At 46.6% G+C, this 23,401-nt stretch overlaps 1 protein-coding gene across 6 annotated transcripts in view; it reads left to right on the top strand.

The window, feature by feature from the left end:
- The window catches only part of RNF130 (ring finger protein 130), a 113,971-nt gene that overhangs the window by 68,239 nt on the left and 22,331 nt on the right, over positions 1-23,401 (top strand). For 2 of the 6 annotated variants that reach the window (XM_060197338.1, XM_060197339.1), the window contains exons 5-7: positions 2,344-2,426; positions 12,454-12,550; positions 13,869-14,073. In XM_060197338.1, coding sequence (XP_060053321.1) covers positions 2,344-2,426; positions 12,454-12,550; positions 13,869-14,073 — 385 coding nt within the window. Of the gene's footprint in view, positions 1-2,343; positions 2,427-12,453; positions 12,551-13,868; positions 14,074-17,560; positions 17,655-23,401 lie in introns of all 6 variants that reach the window. The other 4 variants (XM_060197340.1, XM_060197341.1, XM_016190037.2 and 1 more) reach the window with 3 other exon arrangements.

Below are 23,401 nucleotides of genomic sequence, written 5' to 3'. Positions count from 1 at the left end.
GCTGAGCTTTATGGCTGTGCCCCTCCCCCCCATCTCCGAGGTAAAGAAGGTATTTAAATGTGTTCTTTGGTTTGAAGGAGCCCTGAGGAAAGTCTCCCTTTATACCTTCATGCAGAAGGGGAGCCCCAAAAGTAGACACATGGCAGTCCCCCCCCTTTTTTTTTGCACCTCCAGGGTTATTGCTGGGGCTGGGTGCCAGCACATCACTATGAATCCATTGCTCCTGGTGGACATTTTTCCCATTTTACTGGATAGAACAGAGAAATTGAGAGGAGAGTGGGAGATAGAGGGAACGAGACAAAAAGATACCTGCAGACCTGCTTTGCCACTTGCAAAGCATCCCCCCTCCAGGTGAAGAGCAGGAGGCTTGAACCTGGATCCTTGCTTGGGTCCTTGCACTTAGTATTGTGTGCGCTTAACCAGGTGCACCATTGCCTGGACCCTTCTTTCCTCCTTTACTATACCATTTCATTACCAGGAGGGGCCTCCCCTCCCAGCTCTGGAGTTTGGTCAGTTGGCAGCACCCCCAAGCCCACCCACCTACCACAAGGCACCCCATTAGTCCCAGGCTAAATGCCTTTGCCTTCCTTAGCTTCACTGGATGGCTTTACAGTTACCTTGACTTTGGGTTTCAGCTTGGTTTTCATCTGCTGAGACCTAGCAGACCTTTGGGAAGAATGCAATTTATACACCGAGTACCAGGGATACACCCTCTCTCCCTCTCATAGGACTTTTGTTGAATTCCCTTGTGTTCTTTACCAGCTAGATGGAGCATTGAAAACCTGGATCTCAAGGCCTCATCACTTTACAGGGCAATTTCTGAATAGCAGGCTAAGTGGATTGAAAGGAGAGCACCCCTTGTTGGGGTTGGATCTGCAAGCTTAGGGAAATCTGACTCAAGCCCCCTTGAGTTAGACCTCAAGTTATGGTAGAGCCCTGCTTCTGCCCTAAGAGGGTAAAACAGGTCTAGTATGAGACTTTACACTCAGTGGACTCAAGGTTATCCAGAATGAATAAATGGCACCAGCAAAGGCATATTGCCAAAATGCTTTCAGTGCCACACTTAACCTCGAGTATTTTCACACACAACTCTGGGAGGGTTGTTTCAGATGAATTATCCATCCTCTGGAGTTTTCCCTCATGCTTGGACTCGCATCATGTTCATTCGCACTGCCTTCACATCACCACATCTAGTTTTCCTTGACACAACTCTCAGCAGTGGAGGCATTTAAGTGAACTTCATTGCTTACAAAGGGAGAGAAAACTAAATAAAAGACTGGTAGAAAGTGTAAGCCCATCAAAACAGGTGCACTTCACCTCCAGAGGAGTGGTCACCTATATAAATGCTTTCTTGGCCTGACGCCCTTCAGCAGCCATATTCATACAGCGGGTGGAATCTACTCAGCCTCCTTTGTCCTGCAGGCTAGCAAGAAACCACCTTTCCTTGTTAAAAGCCAGTACCTCAAAAAAAAAAAAATTACTTTTGCTCACTCTGCCCTGAATCTTCCCACTGGTTTCAAATCAGGTGACAGTGATGCAGCAGTCTCACCTTCCCAGCCTGCTGTTGGGTAACAAGCTCGGGGAAGTCCATCCCAGAGGAGGAAGCTATCCTGGATGGTCAAATACCTGGCTTCCTCTTGCTGACTTTAAAAAAAATTTTTTTTAATTTTAATTTATTTATCATTTGATAGAGACAGAGAGAAATTGGGAGGAGAGAGGGAGATGGTGAGAGAGAGAGAGTGAGACAGAAAGACACCTGTAGCTCTGCTTCAACACTCATGAAGCTTTCCCCCTGCAGGTGGAGACCAGGGACTTGAACCCGGCTCCTTGCACATATAGTGTGTATGCTTAACCAGGTGCACCACCAGCCAGTTTTTTAAGGTGCAGTAGTGAGTTGAGCCATGAGAAATCTTTACCCCAGGGCACAGTTCCTATCCTCAGGGAAGATCCTAGAGAGCAGTCTCACCATGCTTTCTACCTGTGCTTAGATGCTTGGTCAGGTGAGCCTCCTGAGCAGGGACCAGACTGGACATTGTGCTGCGTCCACACAATACATGGTGAGAGCCAACTTGACTCTAGAAAAGCTAGACTGTGACTTCCAAGACTTTACACAAGTTCCTGTTCATTCTCCTAGTATCGTTTACTGACAAAAACAAGTGGTTTAGATATAATTTGGGTCAGTATAGTTAAGCAATTGGAAACAATGAATTTTTTATAACCTCTCCCTTCATAATCATTTGCTTCTGGTATTTGCCATGGGAAGAGGTTTGGCCAGACCGGTCCCTCTCTGCTGTGCGCATCCTTCCAGCATGTGACTCTAACTGCCTGTACTTTCCATTTCAGGAGACAGACCCAGACTTCGACCACTGCGCAGTGTGCATTGAGAGCTACAAGCAGAACGACGTCGTCCGTATTCTCCCCTGCAAGTATGTCCACATTCTTTTGTTTAGAAAGAATGACACAGGTATTACTTGTGTGTGTGTCATTTCAGAGTGAGTGTCCCAGGCTTTTCTGATAGGGGCCACTATGCACATGGCCGGGGGGGGGGGGGGGGACGGTGCAGTTAGCAACCTCTGAGGATGCTGACTGTACAGGTGCTTCTCTAGTTCCCAGACTCATCCATAATCCCAGAGCGCTGAGGCCAAGACTTGTTCATTCTGTGACGCCTATAGGTTTCAAGACTAGCCATTCGTTCTACTCTTCCTTGAATGAAAGCACATCAGTAGGCCTTCCAGTAAATAAAGCTTCAGGAGCACAACGTTATACAAGAGACTCATGCCTGAGGCTCCAAGGTCCCCGGTTCAACCCCCAGCACCACTATTAAGCCAGAGCTGAGCAGTATGCTGGTAATAAATAAACAACTAATCAAACAGATAAAGCCTCAGCTCTGTTCACCTGGCACTGGGCCCAGACCACTAGGACTCAGTGAAGTCCACTTCTGAACCTGGGTCTTGCAGAGTGGGAAGCACAGCTGTGTACTGCATGCCAGCCCTGAGTCAGGTCTACCCTCTGCAGTCGACAGAAGCACTCGCCCACGAGTGCTGTTTCTTGCCCCTCGTGCAGTGAAGGATGGGCAAGTCAGTAGTTCCTGCCAGGGCCGCACAGTTCGTAAATGTCGCCATTACACCAGCCTTTGTCTCACAGGGCTACATCCCTCCTGCCAAAAGGAGGTTGTTCCTCTCTGCCTGGTGCCCTAAAGCATTCTGACTCCTATCATAGTGCTGCCCCAAGCTAGAGGATGTGAAATACTGTCATACACAGTTCTGAGTGTTAACTTGGAAAATATGAGATCACCTAGTAAGAGGCCTAAACCAAAGGTCTCCTTTTCCCTATGCCCTTTAAAGCACATCTACTTATAACTTGACCTTCTAATAACAACATAGAACGTGTGAATGAGTGAAATAACTAATAGTGACTTCCAGAAGGCTACTAGTATTACTTCATTTTATTCACAAAATTTTAAATATTTGAACCTAGAAAGATCTTTTTTTATCATGGAATGTAGAAATAGTTCCATAAAATGGAGCAGAAAGCCAGGATTCTGAAAGCCAAGTCATACTGATTTTCATGTAAAGGAAAATCTATGAAATTAAATGTAACAGGACAGCCCAGTAAGTACTCTATCCAGGAGTCATATACACCTAAGGTTGTTGGTAATCTTGCATCTAAAAGTCTTATCTTTTAGGGGTTAAAAAAAAACAACAGGGAGCTGGGTGGTAGCGCAGCAGGTTAAGTGCACATGGCACAAAATGCAAGGGCCCCTGGCATAAGGATCCCAGATTGAGCCCCCAGCTCCCCATCTGCAGGGGAGTCACTTCACAAGCAGTGAAGCAGGTCTGCAGGTGTCTAGCTTTCTCTCCCCACTCTGTCTTCCCCTCCTCTCTCGATTTCTCTCTGTCCTATCCAACAACAACAGTAAAAATGACAACAATAACAACTACAACAAGTGCAACAACAAGGGCAACAAAATGGGGAAAATGGCCTCCAGGAGCAGTAGATTCATAGGGCAGGCACCAAGCCCCAGTGATAACCCTGGAGGCAAAAAATATATATATTACCAGGACTGGGTGGTGGGCACCTGGTTGAACACACACATTACAGTGCGTAAGGACCCAAGTACAAGCCCCTGGTCCCCACCTGTATGGGGAGAGCTTTATGAGTGGTGAAGCAGGGCTGCTGGTGTCTGTCTGTCTCTTCCTCCCTCTATTTCTTTCTGTCTCTGTCCAATAAATAAAGATAATACAAAAAAAATTTAATAAAGGATGTTTTTTAAAAAATCATATTACTAGGAGTCAGGCAGTAGCACAGCGGGTTCAGTGCAGGTGGTACAAAGCATAAGGACCGGCATAAGGATCCCAGTTTGAGCCCCCGGCTCCCCACCTGCAGAAGAGTCACTGCACAAGCAGTGAAGCAGGCCTCCAGGTGTCTATCTTTCTTTCCCCCTCTCTGTCTTCCCCTCCTCTCTCCATTTCTCTCTATCCTATCCAACAACAATGACAGCAATAACAACAATAATAACTACAACAATAAAACAGCAAGGGCAACAAGAGAGAATAAATAAATAAATTTTTTTTAATTCTAAAAAAAAATCATATTACCTAACTACCGGTTTTCCTTCTGCTGTCATCATCTGCAGTCTAAAAACATGATCTTAAAGGAAATACACATACATATTTTCTAGATGAAAATCTAGAAAAAGAGGGGGCTGGGCGGTAGCACAGTGGGTTAAGCACACATGGCGCAGAGCACACAGAATGGCATAAGGATCCTAGTTCGAGCCCCCTGCAGGAGGGTTGCTTCACAAGCAGTGAAGCAGGTCTGCAGGTGTCTCTCTTTCTCTCCCCGTCTTCCTCTCCTCTCTCGATTTCTCTCTGTCCTATCCAGCAACGGCGACGGCAATAGCAACAATGATAGTAACAGCAACAACGATGAACAAGGGCAACAAAAGGGGAAAAATGGCTTCCAATTCTTGGGAGCAGTGGATTTGTGGTGTAGGCACTGAGCCCCAACAATAACCCTGGAGACAAAAAAAAAAATCTAGAGAAAGATCAGTAGGGCACATGATAAAGCATAGTCAGCTGTGGCCTGCTTTTTACAAATGTTCTTACCTGCCAGATTTCTTTTGACAACACAGTGACCAGGAGGAAGCTAAGTATTCCTCTCCTAATAGTAGGCCCCACACAGTCAGCACAGAGGCCTCCTGACCCATCTAGGGTTCTTAATACAGTGAGAGTGTCTTCCTCAGGGGACCCCAGCCAAAAAGAGACCATTGCGGGAGGCTTGCCACTCCCCTCTCTCCCCTACGCACTGGTTTTTCCAAAGCCTCATTCTCAGTTCTCCTAAACTCAGTATAGTGCTTTCCAGAGCTGAGTGTACGTCTGAATTGGGGGTGGGGGGATGCTTCTGAAATGTAGCTCAAGTGGAGCCCAGGCATGTTTGCTTTTGGTGAACTCCCTGGGTGAGTCCACACTGCTAGCCCATACTTAGATGAGGTGAGGTGTGAGCCCACTCAGTCTTCCTTGAGCTCTCAACACAGGCAATTCAGAGCACTGCCTGGGACCCTCCTGTTTCCCAGCTTGGTGCACTCAGTCCCCCAAAGACTTCACTGACCTCAGCCATTGCTATAGCTCCAACACACACACACACACACACACACACACACGCACGCGCGCGCACGCGCGCCATAGAGGAGGTGTGATCTCACCTTTTTTGTGACCTGCCTCTGAGTATTCTGATGTTGCATTTCTTTTGTACCCACAGAGCAGCATTTCTTTTGTACCCACAGAGACACGCTTGTCCTGTGTGTCTCTGTCCCCATCCAACTAGATAAGACATGCCCACTGTGCCAACATCAGGATCCTCACATCCCCCTCCCCCCATTATCATTAGGGCTCAGTGCCTGCACTATGAACCCACTGCTCCTAGTGGCCAGTTTTTCTTTTCTTTTGGATAGGACAGAGAAATTAAGAAGGGAGGGGAAGATAGAGAGGGAGAGAGAAAGATAAACACCTGCTTCACCACTTGTGAAGCAACCCCCTGCAGGTGGGGTACAGGGGGCTCGAGTCGGAACCCTTGCACAGGTCCTTGCCTGTTGTACTATGTGCACTTAACCTGGTGCACCTACCTGCAGGACCCTCACATCACTGCATGTGGTAGCCATCTCTAAACTATTTTGCCTAGCAGGACGTTTCCCCTCCCTGAAGTGGCAGTGCCACCACATTCTCAGGTGTGGTCAACCTTCACTTTGACCATCAAGCCGCATTCTATAGGACCCAAACTGACAGTGTTTGACCTCAGATGGGTTTCTCAGCCTTGGCATTGTTGACTTTTGGGACCAGATCATTTCTCCTTTGAGGGGCTTTGGGTGGGGGGGGGCTGTTCTATGCATGGCAAGGTGTTCAGCAGGACCCCTGGCTCCACCCACAGGACATCAGAAGCTCCCCCATGTACAGCAATGGGAATCAACAACCTGGAGGATGACTACACACAAATTCTTATCTTCTCCCTGAATCCTCTCCAAGGCTCTCGAAGCAGTGGCTTCCTCTCAAGGGCCTTTGACTGACTCTTGCCTCTTGCTGCCTCCTTCTTTGTTCCCTCTGCCCAGCACACCCTGCCCTTCCTCTTCTGACTGTGGGTCTTAGAAACCTAGATGAGGTGTGAACCCACTCAGTCTTCCTTGAACTCTCAACACAGGCAATCCAGAGCACTGCCTGGGGCCCTCCTGTTTCCTGGCTTGCTGCCCTCACTCCCCCACAGCAGCACTTCCAGATGTATTCATGCTCCTCAAACATCTCAGCTCATCCCTTTCTCCCTCACTCTGAGCAGAAAGCCCCCCCAACCCATCAACTCCACAGAGAAAACTTGGCTCCCTGACAGGTGGCTGCCCTTTGCTCCCTGGCCCCACACCTTTGTGGGGATGGGCTCCACACCAGTCTCTCATCCTCCCCCCCAAGGCTCTGCTCTGCTCTTTCTAGTCTGTGTGCTGCCTGCTTTCCTTCCTGGGAGACCTTCCCTATTGACTAGCTCTCCCTCCAGTCTTTGTTCTGTGCTCTGCAGCGTTCCTGCAGGCTGGGACCTTCTCTTATTCCAGCTTCCACAGCTTCCTTTGTTCTACCTCCAGAGGCCACCCTCCAGCTTCTTCCCTTCTCAGCCCAGCACTGGCGGGGTCTACATGCTTGTCCCTTCCTCCCCTCCAGAGGGGAGAGAAAAGAGCTTCATGTCTTCATGTCTTCCTGTTCTGATGTCTGTCCATAATTTTTAACAAGCCTGTCTGGAGCCTGAACTCAGACTGTCTATCACTGGCCACCCACCTTCTCTGTTGGCTTTCTGTAACATGACCTTTGCTTTTTCCTCTTCTGTCGCTCTATTTACTGTGGACAGATGGCACTTGGCATTGCTCTGAGACCTCCTACTTGGGTCAGTTGATCACAGTTGATCATCCTTTGGCCGTGAGCCCACCTGTCTCAGAAACTGAAAAGCCGTCCTCTTATTTAGACCTCTTTCATTTAAAGGTCAGCCAGTCAGAGCTTTCATGGCTGCTGCTGCCTCTCAGAGGTGGAGCGCCACAGCTTGAAGAGACGACGCCACACCTTGAAGAGACGACACCCCAGCTGCCACCTCAGGAGCTAAAGTGGGTCAGTCCTCTGGTGGCTGGCATGTCCCTGTCCCCATCACCGTCACTACAGTGGCCCCATCTCACAGGCTTCCATCGTACCCTACTCCTGTTTAGACAGAGTCTGCCATGCTCTCTGCTAGGGAAAAAGAGTTCTTGTCTCTGTCCTTTAATAATCCTGGATCCTTTTATATTTGCCAGGTTCTTGCATGGTACCAAGAGGCTGCAGAACTGTGACAACAATTCACCTCCATTGTAGACTCCTCACCCACCCAGCCCTGCTCCATCACCCTAGCTTACGGCCCTTGTGGGAAGTAGGAGAGGGTGGCACCGGGTCTCAGTATTGCAGTTGCTGTGTCTTTCATGTTCTCCATGGTACCCGTTCTGTATTCCAAAGCACTGCCTATAGGAATAAAGGACTGTTTTTGTCAAAGCTCTGATATGCTTGTCCTGTGCACATTTCACTGTTAAGCAACATGCCACCTTCTTTCCATCCCACTGCACCACAAGTCCTGAATGTGCTGTTGGACTCTTTCCTGTCTTGTGTTTTATAACAGCAGGGAGTTGCTTCTCTTCAAGGTCTCAAGGACCATAGTCTCTGCACAGGCTGCAGCATCTGCGGGTCACCGCAGTCTCAGGGTGGGGTGGGGGGTCTGGGGCATGGCTGCTTGTGGGGACATGTGTGAAATGTCCACGTCACTGTGTGAGTGTGCATACATCATTCCTTTCATGTGCACAGCCAGGTGCTTTTGCAGCCAGTCCACATACAAGCTCACCCCTCTCCAAGCAGCCTGGGGTGGGGAGGTAGATGCTACATATCCCACCCCCTCCCAGCAGCTGTATTAGCAGAACTGTCCTCAGGAGGAAGGGACAGCTGAGGAGCTAGAAACAAAGAAGGCTGATACAATAGGTGACCAAAGAAACAGGGCAGTTACTGACCACACCTGCACCCACGGCCCCAAGGAGCTTGACAGGCTTGTCTCTGGCCGGTGGGCAGAGAGAAAGCTGATCAGCTTTGTTTCCTGGGAAAAACAGGCTGTAGAATCAAACTGAGGATCCCTGGGTAGGCTTTTGGGGACCAGGCAGGAGGCTGTCAGTGGAAAAAGGAGAGGGAATGAGCTCCGTTTGCTGGCTGGGGTGGGCTGAGACCAGAAAGTAGTGGGGTGGATGAATGACCTAAAGTGTGGATCAGACCTCACCCTCTAATTGTCAGCTTCCTCCTCCATTGGCTACCTGGTCCCCAACTCCAAAGGAAAATTTTATTTTTATAGGAAATTGTCAAAGGCTGGGGAAATAGCACAATGGTTATGCAATAAGATTCTAATCCCTGAGGCACCAAAGGCCCCAGGTTCAATCTCCAGCACCACCAGAAACCAGAGCTGAGCTCTGATGTAAAGGAAAAAAAAAAAAAAAAGGCGGAGGGGGGGGGCGGGGGGGCAAAGAAAAAATGTCTTTGGGACTTTGAGTTAGCCAGGGAAGACGGCTTTCTCAGTGTGTGTCTAGAGAGCCAGCTAGCTTCCCATACCCGCCATTATGTGCCCCTCCCCACCACCAGCAGGAGATTGTTTGGTTAAGAAAAGAAAAAAAAGGGGGGTCGGGCAGTGGCGCAGTGGGTTAAGCGCACGTGGCGCAAAGCGCAGGGACCAGCGTAAGGATCCCGGTTTGAGCCCCCAGCTCCCCACCTGCAGGGGAGTCGCTTCACGGGCAGTGAAGCAGGTCTGCAGGTGTCTATCTTTCTCTCCCCCTCTCTCTCTGTCTTCCCCTCCTCTCTCCATTTCTCTCTGTCCTATCCAACAACAAAGCAACGTCAACAATGGCAATAATAACCGCAACAAGGCTGCAACCACTAGGGCAACAAAAAGGGGGAAAAATGGCCTCCAGGAGCGGTGGATTCATGGTGCAGGCACCGAGCCCAGCAATAACCCTGAAGGAAAAAAAAAAAAACCTACTTTCTGTAAATCACCAAACCTGCAGGGAAACAAGAAACCCAACTTAAGCAAAACCCATTTTTAACTAAGGTTAAAGAGACAAGCAGAGAACACTCAGCTTGTGTAGCTTTAAATGATCAATATGGGATCATGGCACTTTGCTTTTCTGAGTATCCAGCAGTAGGAAAAAAAAGGCAGGATGAGAAGAAAGGGGTGGAGCTAAAGCACTGATGGAGGGGCATTTGCCCTCAATCTCTGTCCCAGCTTAGCCCTGCTCTCCACAAGCAGCTGCTTAGTCAGCTGCCCCCCCCCCCCCCCGCAGCACCTTCATGGAGAGCATGACTCTTCTGCCACCTGTCTGCCAGCCAGAGGCCATTGACCATCAGCCATCATCCACAGACCCCCAAGACCCCGGCCAGATGTTAACAGGTGCACCCTCGGTGGAGGAGGAGCTGTCATTTATGCCAGGCCTTAAGGGGTGTACAGCCCCTAAAAGGACTAAGAGTTTTGTTAAACCACAGCCAGCACCACACATGGAACAGCTACTGGGCAAGAAAACTCTGCAAGAAAACGCCCTGTGCTCGCCCCAGAGCACTTACACCAGGAGTGACAGAAGCAGCCAGGCAGACGCCTTGTGTACACAAAGTGAACACAGACTGGTGCCGTTCACCCCATAGGTCAGAACCTGCAGGTTTCCATAAAGGCCTTCAGGGCAGATTCTGGTCCCTTGCACTCTTTGCCAGCTCCAGACTAGATTGATAAATTCCACTAGCGTGATCTTTATTCTCATTTCAAAGAAATGGCTACCAGGCCCCCAAGTGGTGATAAGTAGGCCTATTCAGGCTGAAGCTGATATTGCTTCCAGCTGAGAACTGAAAGTTTAGACCTCTTCCTTTGAAAAATCAAAGCCACACTTGAACCCACTCTATATAACCATTTACAAGACATATATAAATTAGCAAAGTTTTAAAGGTGTGCCATGGTTCAGAGTAGTATCTTTTCTGAAGTTTCTTTTTTAAAGATATATTACTTATCTCATGAGATAAATAATATATAATTATATAAATATATGTTTATTTTTTGTTTTTATTTATTTTTAAATAAATATATAAATTATATCATTTATATATAATATATATAATTATAAATATATAATGAAAGAGAACCAGAGCATTGCTCTGACATACACCATCCAGGGGCTGACTGAACCCAGGATTCACATGCAAGTCCAATGCTCTGCTGCTGAGCCACTTCCCTAGCTGCTCGAAATTTCTAGTATCTCACAGTTCCCTCCAGTAGTGTCAGCAGCATCTCTCCTAACAGCTGTCCCTTCCTAGGTTTTGATAGTTTCTCAGAGCTGCCACAGAGTAACTTCCATTTCCAGGCTCCTTCCTGCAACTCCCTCAATGTCTCCTCTCCATTCCAGAGGGTACAAGTTGCTTTGTATTGTGGGGGGGGGGGCGGGGGGGGTTGAACCTGGGGGACTTTGAGAGACTCTTTGCATAACCACTGTACTACATACCTGACTGCAAGTTTCATTTCTAAGAGCCTTTTATGTCTTGTCTCCCATCACAAGGATGTTGACTGCCTCCCAGATGAGAGAGAAAATCACCCATTCTTTGTGTGTGTGTATCTGTCTGTTTTTCTTTCTCTCACTCCCTTTCACATTTCCCTGAAAAAATGCTAGCTAAGAGTTATCTGGCTCTAAAGCATCCTAAAACTAGCCCCAGTTACCCTGTGACTTTTACAAACATTTAACTTAAGTTACTTAGAAGTCTTCTTAAATGGTGGTGTTAATGGCATTTAAACAGAGTTCCGTGAAACTAAGTAATGATTACATAGAGAGCTCCTCTCCCTGAACCCCTGCCATGCCTTCTTTGAAACGCCATGTTTCTGCGTAAGCTGATATAGAAAGCCACTGACTTGGGGGCTGTAACTGGCTGTCTTCATTCTTTTTTAGTCTGTATTTTACTTCTATGTCTCTGAGTGAGAGAAGAACCAAAGCATTGTTCACATCACATGCAGTGCTGAGGACAAACCTAGGCCCTCACACACGCAAGGAATGCACTCTACCAGAAAGCCACCATCCCGGGTGCCATTATCTTCATTTGTTGTTGTGGTTACCAGAGCTCTGTTCAGCTCTGGCTGATGGTAGTGTAGGGAATTGAACCTGGGACCTCAGAGAATGAGAGCTGGTTGGCATAACCATCATGCTACCTCTGTTGCCCCATTATCTTCATCATTTTTTTTTCCCTCCAGGGTTTTTACTGGGGCTTGGTGCTAGCACGATGAATTCACTGCTCCTGGAGGCTATTTTTTCCCTTTTGTTGCCCTTGTTGTTTATTGTTGTTGTTGTTGTTGTTATTGCTATCGTTGTTGGATAGGACAGAGAGAAATCAAGAGGATAGGAAGACAGAGAGGGGGAGAGAAAGACAGACACCTGCAGATCTGCTTCACCACTTGTGAAGCGACCCCCCCTGCAGGTGGGGAGCTGGGGGCTCAAACTGGGATCCTTATGCCAGTCCTTGTGCTTTGTGCCATGTGTGCTTAACCCGCTGCGCTACTGCCCAGCTCCCTATCTTCGTCATTCTTAATGAACTTCCTAAGTTTCCCCAGTTTTTCTCTTTATTTTCTGGGGGGGGGGGGGTGTTGGTGGACTATAAACTCAAACAGCCAAATGTTCCTTATTTCTCATCACACAGCACTAGCAACACTTAATATTGGTTCAGAAGAGTCTTGCCACCTACATTTTAATATGTTCCCAATAGTTGCCTCTCAGGACTTGAGACTATGTCCTAAAGGAGGCTAAGGAGGAGGAAGCAGACTAACTAAAATTTCCATTTTTTCACATTTTAGACTCACAGTTTTTCAGTATATTACTTGTGATGCAATTCTCTGTTTTTTCTAATATAGGCATGTTTTCCACAAATCCTGTGTGGATCCCTGGCTTAGTGAACATTGTACCTGTCCTATGTGCAAGCTTAATATTTTGAAGGCCCTGGGAATAGTGGTAAGACTCCTATTTTGCCACTGCTTTTGTACAGTGTGATAGCTGGGTGTGACATGGCATAAGGCTCAGGGAGTACTTGTTCTAGGTTACATCCTGTAGCTCACCATTAATAACAGAGCCAAAGCCTTGCAGTTTGCACTGTGTCGGCTTCATAAGGATGGTCAGGGCTCCCTCTGCCTCAGTGTCACACCCACAAACAATTGTTACTTCTCTGTAAAGATTGCATAGCCAACTTTCTGTTCTGCTGTGAACCTTGGCTTTCCTGTATGCCATTTTGGAGAGGAAATCATCAATGTCTTTTAAAGAAAAACTCTATGAAAGAATGGGAAGGGTGGCTGGGGAAAGAAATGAGAGGCACAGAAAAGCTGGTGGAGTCTTTCCAGCCATGCCAGATGTTCAGAATTCTCTCAGCCTGTCCCATTCTGGGGGGTGGTGTGGGGTAGGTAGAGCACTGCAGTGTATAAGGTATTAGATTCTCCAGCATGTGATCTTGAGTCCTATCCCTGACATCTCATTCTGGCACGCGCACCCCCCTTAAATAAGTGAATAAATAGCTTTTTTTTCTAAGCTAGTAAAGGGGCTGGGTGGTGGAATACCCAGTTGAGTGCACACATTACCATGCACAAGGACCTGGTCCCCACCTGCAAGGGGCAAGCTTTACAAGCAGTGAAGCAGTGCTGCAGATGTCTCTATCTCTCCCTTTCTGTCTCTTCCTCTCCTCTTTACTCTCTATCCAATAAGTAAAGTGAATACATTTTTTAAATATTTTGTTTATTTATTAATGAGAAATATAGGAGGAAAGAGAGAAAGAACCAGATATCACTCTGGCACTTGTGCTGCAGGAGATTGAACTCGGGACCTCATGCTGAGGATCCATTGTGCCACCTCCCAGACGACATGAATACATTTTTTTTAAAATATTTATTTTATTTATTTATTCCCTTTTGTTGCCCTTGTTGTTTTATTGCTGTAGTTATTATTGTTTTTGTCGTTGTTGGATATGACAGAGAGAAATGGAGAGAGGAGGGGAAGACAGAGAGGAGGAGAGAAAGACACCTGCAGACCTGCTTCACTGCCTGTGAAGCGACTCCCCTGCAGGTGGGGAGCCGGGGTATGAATACATTTTTTAAGCTGGTAAAGTAGCTCACTTGAATAAGCACACTGCTTTGCCATGTGTGCAACCCAGCTTCAAGCCCAACTCCTCAAGACATTGAAGAAAGCATTGATGCTATGGTATCTCCCCACCACCACCACCTCTGTTGCAAGAAAAGGAAAAAGCTGTTGTCATGAGTGCTTTTACTCTGGACCTCTTTTGCAGCCCAATTTGCCGTGCACTGACAACATCACATTTGACATGGAAAGACTCACCAGAACTCAAGCAGTTAACCGGAGGTCAGCCCTGGGCGACCTGGCCGGCGACAACTCCCTGGGCCTCGAGCCCCTTCGGACTTCAGGGATATCGCCTCTTCCTCAGGATGGGGAGCTCACTCCCAGAACAGGAGAGATCAACATTGCAGTGACAAGTAAGCGGGCGGATGGGCAGCGCATGCGTGGCATGTGGGTGACAGCTCAGGAGGAGACGTGGGGCACCACCGGGACCAGCGACACAGCCTGTCCCTAAGGTGAATGAGGAGCCTATAGCTAACAGAAATAACTGCCACTTAGTGAGCAATGAGCAGTCATTCAGAGGCTATCTCTCTTGCTGTCTGAAGACCTTTTAAAATACATATATATGGGAAGTCGGGCATAGGACAGCGGGTTATGCATATGTGGCACAAAGTGCAAGATCTGGCGTAAGGATCCCGGTTCGAGCCCCCAGCTCCCCACCTGCAGGGGAGTCGCTTCACAAGGAGTGGAGCAGCTCTGCAGGTGTCTATCTTTCTCTTCCCCTCTCTGTCTTCCCCTCCTCCATTTCTCTCTGTCCTATCCAACAACAATGACAGCAACAACAATGATAAACAAAAGGGCAACAAAAGGGAAAATAAATAAATATGAATATATATATCACACTACAGACAGGCATGTTAATGAGCTGTGGTGGGCTGGTGCCCGGGGCAGCCTCTCTGGTGTGTGGTATGATTGACCTAGTGCAAAACCAACCCAGCATGTGGACCTGAAAATTCACAACTTTGAGCTGGCCTCTTTCTGCTCACAGTGTCACTGGCATTTCTTAGGAAGTTGGGTGCCTGGGCCCTTAACCCTTAGCTGCACCGAGTGGGAGAAAAGCTAAAAGCAAGAAGACAGGAATTCCCAAGTGTGTGACGGCCCCCTGAGGCCCAGTGTGAGTGGGCTGGCAGGTGTGTGTGTGTGTGTGTGTGTGTGTGCGCGTGCGCGCATATGTATGTGTGTGTGTCTGTCTTGTGGGCATTCACACAGATGAGCCACCTGTGTCCTCCAGTTCCATTCTTTTTGTGTTATTCTCACCTAACACCCTCAGCCCTATCTTCCTCATCACCATCCCCATCTGCCTTGTCCAGTATGTCCTTCTGCTGCTTGCCTCAGTGCCTGTAGCTTCTGGCCTCAACCTGCTGGGCTCCTCTCACCTCTGGGAGTCAGGGAAACGGGTAAAACTGCTCAGTTTTCCCTCTGCAGAGTGAGACCCATGTCATCTGGTCAGTGGAAGCATGTGTTTTTTCAAACCAACCAGATCCTGTTAACTAGATTTGAGTCTCTTACTTATCTAAACTCCAGGAGACGTCATTCAATTAGAAAACAAGTAGGTGGTCCAGAGGTGGAGTGGTGGATAAAGCACTGACTCTCCAGCACAGGGTCCCGAGTTCAGTCCCTGGCAGCACATGTACCAGAGTGATGTCTGGTTCTTTCTCTCGCTTCCTATCTTTCTCATTAATAAATAAATAAAATCTTTACAAGAAAAAAAAAAGAAAAAGAAAACAAGTAGAACTGCTCGCTGATAGCATTTGGCTCATTGCTCACCATTTCCCAGCTACACGTCTTTCAAATGTTTCGTGTTTTCCTGCTTTGGCATTTAGACTTTGCAATGTAGCTGGTTTTTTGTTTGTTTGTTTGTTTGTTTATCATTGATCTAGTAGTAAAGAAGACAAAGGCTGTTTATTAATGAGTTGTATCAGTCCTTCATTGATCAGCATTTATTGAGCACCTACTACTGCATTAAGCACTGATCCCATTATAATTTATGTAGAAATCCCATTTTCAAAATCGGATGTTTTGATAAAACTCTAAAAAGGAAATGCTCCTTTGGGTATCAGTTACCTCTAGCAGTCTACACTGATGTGTAACATTAATAAATAAAGTCTGTGCTACTCAGTTCGAGCAAAGCTACCTCTGCTCTTCTCTCCAAGCCCTGTAGCGCCTTAGCAACCGTAGTGCCCTCAGCCAGAACCCACTGTGCTGAACACACTGAGGAGTACAGTGGGTTGCTGCCAGAACACTCCGGGGCCCACCAGGCACTGGCACGACAGCACCCACTCCTTTGTGGGCACTATCTTCGGCTACTTCGACACCATGCAGATACAAGTGGTAGAATCAGAACCAGGGAACACAGGCACCATTGAGGTGCTAAATATCAGTCTGCTGGTCACGTTCAAGTCTCTAAGAAGACGGAAAAAAAGAGAGGATGCTGCTGTGTGTGAAGCTTCTTGATACTGATGACCAGTGGCCTTTTGGTTTTTTGCTTTATTCTGTTTTGTTTCAAAACAGAATAAAGCAAAAAAAAAAAAAAAAAAAAAAAAGCCGATATACCTTCTCCCTGACTTGAAATCTGTTTGGTGAAAGTGGTGGATTTTGCATAGGTTCTCAAAGGTTTGGACAAAATATAAACCTTATTACACTCTACTGAGGAGGACTTTGCTATCCAAGAAGCAATGGCTGATGTCATCTGATGAGAGATTTTGTTAAGCATGATAATGACATCAGCAGAAGGGGCAGAGAAGCGCTCATAGAATCCTGAAGAACAGTACTTGGTAACCTTTTGAAGCTCACCATCTTGAAATCTAATGGAAATATAGCACCTTTTCCCAGAAATCTTCTTAGGCACATGGTTTTTCACAGTAGGGCTTTTGCATATAGATATTTGGCACAAACATAAATATTTCTCCTTTCTGCCTTATTGCAGACATACAGGGATGTTTTTGTGTAACTTTGTTAAGCCTTGTCTACTTAAGTCATATACTTGAGGGCTGTTTTAGAGGTAAGGCTATTCAGGAAATAAGATTGGTCCTCAGCTTACTTTTGAAGTTCTCATTAATTATTTCTTTGGACTGTTTCCTTGGCAGCCCAAGCTTTGAAAAATTAAGAGAAAATACTGACTTCCTGGGTCTAGAGAGAGACTAGATCAAATAAAACCATAGCTTTCCATATACTAGAATGTCAAATACCTGTGAGTCAATCACCTGCCCTTCCTACTTCAGCTGAACAACAACAACAACAACAAAAATAGAAAAGCCAGTTGCTGCTGCCCAGAAGTAGAGTCATGAAGGGTAACCCTTTCTCCAAGACACCATGAAGTGAAGACTCTTAATAAACTCTTACCCAAGAGAAACAACTATAGCTGCCAAGTGCCATGGAAACCCAACCAGCAGACTGCTTGGAGTACCCAAGAGAAGTTTGGGAGCCTCTGCAGCCATGCCAAACTGACAAGTGAAGAACAAAGAAAGTTTATAAATATGGCTGGTCCACTGTACTGCCATCTAAACTTGCAGTTTTAAAAAAAAAAAAAAAGCAATGCCCACGGGCATCTCTCTAGCCTTGTGTTCCCAGCACTCTCTCTGGTGGCCACACTCCTCACAGATCTCAAGATGTAGCCAGGCCCTGCTTTCCTTCCTCCCTGCAGCTCTCGCCACTCCTCCCACTAACCTCCTCCAGCTAGTAGCTCTCTGGCAAACCTCCTCCTGCTTCACTTCCTTGGGCCAGTCTTGGCTCCCACCTCTGCTGATGTCTGCTGCTACTGCGTGGTATTTGAGGGAAATGTTGGCCTCGATTTGACTTAAGCCTTCTCCCCAGAGTGATTTCCTCCCTTTCCTTTGTCAACAGAAGAGTGGTTTATTATTGCCAGTTTTGGCCTCCTCAGTGCTCTCACACTCTGCTACATGATCATCAGAGCCACAGCTAGCTTGAATGCTAATGAGTAAGTAACAACTTGTCTTTTGGATTGCATGTACCAGATGACCCCGTGAAACACGGGTAGAGTCATGTCCGTGAAGATGGTGAGAAGTGGCCTCCACCCCTTTCACGGTGATCCTGATGGGATCAGACCTAGCAAAACACCAAGCATACGAACACACATTAGAAACAGAGACTGGGAGCTCACCTTGCGCAGCAGCCGCAGCAGCAGCTCACCTGAGGAAAAAATCCAGGTTTTGCTTTAGCCTCAAGCAGAGAATCAACGGTGTGGTGCCGGTGTCAGGGGAAACACTCACGGTCTGGAGTCTAGAGTGTCCCTGTCCAACCTGACTGTCTTCAGGGGTAGCTCATCAGACCTGGGGTCTCACATATGTAGCTCCTGGGGTAGCACTGCACCTGTCTGTGTGTGCACCTGTCAGCAAGAAAGAAATGATGAGGAAAAACCCCTTGTCCCCAAACACTAGGAAGACCATCAAGAGGGAAAGAAAATAAGTATGAACATTAATTCCATAGGGCAAGATGAGAACCAAAGAGTAGGTCCCAGGAAGGCACATCACCTTATTCAAAGGAAGAACATCTGTCAGGCTGCCCACCAGTGACATGCTTTGCCTGGGGAGTGGGGAAGACTAGGCCTCACCCAGGACTAGCAGTGCAGGTGGAGATTGGATGTCCACTGTCAGGGATGCTGGTGGGGAGAGATATCTTGGAGGATGCGAAATGGGGCTGGATGGCCATTAGGTTCATCTTGTTCCAGTGATCTTCTAACTGTAGCTTTCCACAGACTAGATAAGATAGAAAGAGGCATCTCTCCCTGCAGAGGGGAAGCTTCATGAATGGTGAAGAAGGTCTACAGGTGTCTCTCTCTCTTTCTCTCCTTCTCTGTCTCCCCCTTCTATCTTGATTTCTCTCTGCTTCTATCCAATAAATAATAAATAAATAAAAGATTAGAGAAAGAGAGAGAAGCACCAATCTGCCTCTTGGACTTTAGGCCCAGCCTAGCTCTGAGCTGTAGCCAGCAGAGAAACGCTAAGAGTGGGTTTGAAAAGTGTGAGGAGAATCTGAAGAGTCCAAAAGAATGGAAGGAAGCTATTCACCTGTGGCAGACAATAAAAAATAATAAAATAAAATAAAAATAAATCACAGCTTTTAAAACAAAGATAGAAAAGGCTCGGGAGAGTCGGGCAATAGCACAGTGGGTTGAGCGCACATGGCGTGAAGCGCAAGGACCGGCATATGGATCCGGGTTCAAGCCCCAGCTTCCCACCTGCAGGAGTTGCTTCACAGGTGGTGAAGCAGGTCTGCAGGTGTCTATCTTTCTCTCCCCATCACTGTCTTCCCCTCCTCTCTCCATTTCTCTCTGTCCTATCCAACAATGACGACATCAATAACAACAATAATAACTATAACAATAAAACAACAAGGACAACAAAAGGAAATAAATATCAAAAAAATTAAAACAAGGTAAAAAAAAAAAAGGAATAAATAAATATTTTTTTAAAAGAAAGAGGCTTGGGAGGAGGGTGTTTTATTTTAAATCCTGGGCATTTGTAATAGGACATCACTAAGTCCTTCCATTAGCCAATAGCCAGACACTGCCCACATCGAACCCAGATTGGCAGTTTATTGGTGGAGCTGGGCCCTGGTATCCTGCTTAGCTCACACAGTCTCTATCGTCCAGCTGCAGACACAATGAGCAGTAGCCCGCACTCCCAGTGACATGACTGCATTCTTGATAGCCTGACCTGTTGACTGCAGAGTCGTGAGAAATCCCTTTGGGCATTCCCTGACTTGTCCTCTGACACATCCCCTGACACATGGGAGGCTGTCTGGGCCAGTTGACATTCTCCAACCTTCACATGAATAGTCACAACATGCAGCTGGGCACTAGCTGGATGCTTCTGTCAGACCCACCTGTCGCAGTGTTCTGTCAACACAGCACGGCGTTAATTGCCCAGCTTCTAGAGCCAGGCAGACCAGGACTCCCCATCCCTCCATATTTTGCTCATGAGGCCTGGGCAGTTATATTTATCCACAACTCATTTCCATCCGTCTGCCAGTCACAAAACAGGGTAACTGAAGTGGTGTGTCATAGAGTGGTTGTGAGAAATTAGCATGTAGAGTGCTTAGCACAGTGCCTGATACATAATAAGTGCTCAATAAATGTTAGCCAAGCAATTCTGCTGAGATTCTTTCAGAGTGCTGTGAATCAGATGGCCATCTGCCTTCATCATTTCACAAGTGGATGTAATTTCCTTCCCTGAAATGGGATACACAATCAGAGGCATTCTGTGAACGCCTGTGGTTCCCACCTCAGTTCAGAGGAAAGTATAGTGATGTCACCTGCAGCCACTTCTTTGCTTCTTCCTGTGCTGATTCATCAGGCTAGATGAGAATGTCAGCCCACCTCTTTAGAAGGTCAGGAGTGAGTAGAAATCAATCAGTGAGTAAGAGGCACTTCTGGGCATTTTCAGAAAGTTCTTGATTTCATGCTGATCCGACTGCCAGGTGCTGAGTTCATGCATCAGATGTTTCAGAGACTGTTCATTAGACCTGTGGCCTCATCACCATTGGGGTGTCTGGTTTATAGCATCTCAGTCCCATTCACAGATGCCTGCATGCCTGACAGTCTAAGTCATAGATCTGAGATCCATGTCTTAGTCCAACCCTCTGCCCATCAGCCTTTACTCCTGGCTGGCCACTGCCATTTAATTGATGTATTCATTCGGATATTATTTCTGTGCCTTCAGGGAAAATCACTTCAAAGGACAGTTTTCATAATCCCATCCAGAGAGAGTGAGAGAGAGCGTATGCGTGTGCTCACACATATGGTTGTATGAAAGGATGGTTACCAAAATATTAATGGTTGTCTTAATTTAGTAGAGCAGGCAATGTTTTTTCTGTCCTCTTGTGCTATTTTTATATGGTAGGTATTTGAAATAATAAACATGAATTTGTTAAAGGTCATTTTTATTGTAGTGGATTTAAAAGGGGGGATAATAGTCATATTTACTGTCACTTTCCCAAAACATTGATGAAAATTTCTTATTTAACTCCAGAGAAAAGTTTGTTTTAGCAAGTGCATTTATAATTATTCTTCATTGAATTCATTAATGAATTCCCTCACCATCCTCTGTCCACTGCACAGGGCTTAACTCCCAAGTTAAATAAAATCTCTTGTATTTTGGGTCTCTTCTGTTGCAGTGAAATACTATTTATTTAAGTACTCAACTTTGACTAATTGTGCTTTAATTCTAACACTGTACTCACATCTAGTGATTTTTGAGACTTTGCAACTGCAGACAGAATAGTAGTCAAAGAAGCAAACAGATGCATGGAGAATATATTTGTTCATAGGGGCTGGGCAGTGACATGCCGAGTAGACCTCACTGGTTACCATGTGCAAGGACCCTGGTTCAAGCCCCAAATCCCCACCTGCAGCAGGGAAGCTTCACAAGCAGTGAAGCAGTGCAGCAGGTGTCTCTTTCTCACCTTTTCTGCTTCTTTCCTTCTCTGTTTCTGTCAGAAAAGAAAAAAGACAAGAAAGATTTAGCTAGGTGTCCCCCACAGCTCCTTTTCAGATCCTCAGTTCTCACTCTTAGAAATCATGTCTGAAGATCTACAGGAGTGCAACCCAAATGTTCAAGTTCAAAACAGCCTTATTAGTAGAAAGGGGCTTCCGTGTGGTTAAATTGCCGAAATCTTCGAATCCACAGTAAAGGCCCAAAGCATGACCCAGGGAGCCCTGGCTCTCAGCTATTGCTGGCATCCCTCCTTCTGCTGGCATTCTCCAGAGCCATCCTCCTCCAGGGAATAGGAGCAGAAAGTGCATAGACCAAATACAAGGAGCTAGTGTCTCTGTTTTATTCTTGCTATTATCCTACTTGGATTCTCTAAGAAAAACAGTGGCACATCTAAATAGAAAAGTGAATAAAAGCTTCACTTTTTGATGTCTTGGGGGTGACTAGAAAAGCTAAGTTGGGGTAGGGTGCTCAGTATCTCCAGGTGTTTGTAGGATGCCCCTTGATGAGAATAGCCACTCTGCCTCCCTGCAGCTTGCTCCTGTACTGGCCTCCTGTCTGCCCTCACTGCCTCATCTACTGCATATGACAGACAGCCCAGTGCACACATGTGACCCTGGCTCTGGGGACATCTGCAAGGAGCTAGATTTCCACCTGATGTAAGAGAGAAGGTCCAGTCAGAATGCACCAGCTTTCACCACGATACCATGCAAGCTGGAGCACCCGTCAATCCTGGTTATTCAGAAAGAAGCTGCAGGACCCACACTGTTCAGAGACAGGCCATGGTCAGCTGTGGGTCTCTAGGGTTCTTTACAGTTCTGACTGCTCCCCTTGGGCTGTGTGACCCAGTGGTCCCTTGGAATGAAGGAAAGAGGAAAGAGGAAAACAGGAGGGTGCCTTCTCTTCTGGCTGCCTTCTTGAGACCCTTGCAGCACAGTGTTTTGTTTTGCTTGTAAGAATGCTTTTCAGGGAGTCGGGCAGTAGCACAGCGGGTTAAGCGCAGGTGGCACAAAGCGCAAGGACCAAGAGAAGGATCCCGGTTCGAGACCCAGCTCCCCACCTGCAGGGGAGTCACTTCACAGGCAGTGAAGCAGGCCTGCAGGTGTCTGTCTTTCTCACCCCCTTCTCTCTCCATTTCTCTCTGTCCTATCCAACATCGACGACATCAATAACAATAATAACTACAACAGTGAAAAACAAGAGCAGCAAAAAGGGAAATAAATAAATATAAAAATTTAAAGAGAAAAAAAAAAGAATGCTTTTCAAAATTCTTTCCCATCTCCCACTGCAAGAAACATATTTCATACTGTGTATAGTGCTCCTCCGTGTATAGTGGAAGTAGAAGGACATGCAGTTTTCTCTGATCTCTTCTCCTCTATACTTTTTTTGTTGGTGGTGGTGGTGTCAGTGCCAGTCATGGAGGCCCAGACTGGTTTTACAGTCCATTAATAGGTTGTCACCTTCAGCTTGAGAAATGCTGACCTGAAGAATATTGACTTTCCAGCGCTCAGTGCAGCACCTTCTACTCACATTAGCACTTCTCTCTGTTTTCTTCAGGCAGCCTTTCTTGTAGCCATTGCAGCAATGATTTGAACTTGCCTTCAATGTGAATGGTGAAGCCTCCTCTTTCTCTTAGCAATTACTTCTCCCATCAGCCAGTCTGAGCCCGAGAGGTAGACACAGGGATAGCCGACCCAAGGCTCAGAAGGACTGAAAGATGTCCAGGATTTCTGCTTCCCACTTTCCCCTTTCCACTTCTGTCTTCAACAACTCCAAAGAGTCTTCAGAGGACTCCAAAGAGTGTGGTTTAAGAAGGCAAATTTGGTTTTCAGCTAACATGACAGTAAAAGGGCGATTAGATGCAGTAGGACCTTGGATGAGAACTTCTTTGACAGTAGTCATTTCTTTTCAAAAATGCCTCTAAAGTTAAAACTGCACTCGTTACTTATAGTTTCTTAGAAAGGCAGCAAAATTAAGTAGATCAAAAATCTCCCTGTGCAGTTCAAGCCCCTGGCTCCCCACCTGCAGGGGAGTTGCTTCACAAGCAGTGAAGCAGGTCTGCAGGTGTCTGTCTTTCTCTCCCCCTCTGTCTTCCCCTCCTCTCTCCATTTCTTTCTGTCCTATCCAACAACAACAATAATAACTACAACAATAAAAAACAAGGGCAACAAAAGGGAATAAATAAATAATTTTTTTAAATCTCCCTGTGCCCATTAAAAGTCCTGATAGCTAA

The sequence above is a fragment of the Erinaceus europaeus genome, chromosome 9, assembly GCF_950295315.1.
Source record: "Erinaceus europaeus chromosome 9, mEriEur2.1, whole genome shotgun sequence".
Classification (NCBI taxonomy): Eukaryota; Metazoa; Chordata; class Mammalia; order Eulipotyphla; family Erinaceidae; genus Erinaceus; species Erinaceus europaeus.
Note: the sequence above shows the minus strand (reverse complement) of the source record. Positions and strands in the feature narration are given on the sequence as shown.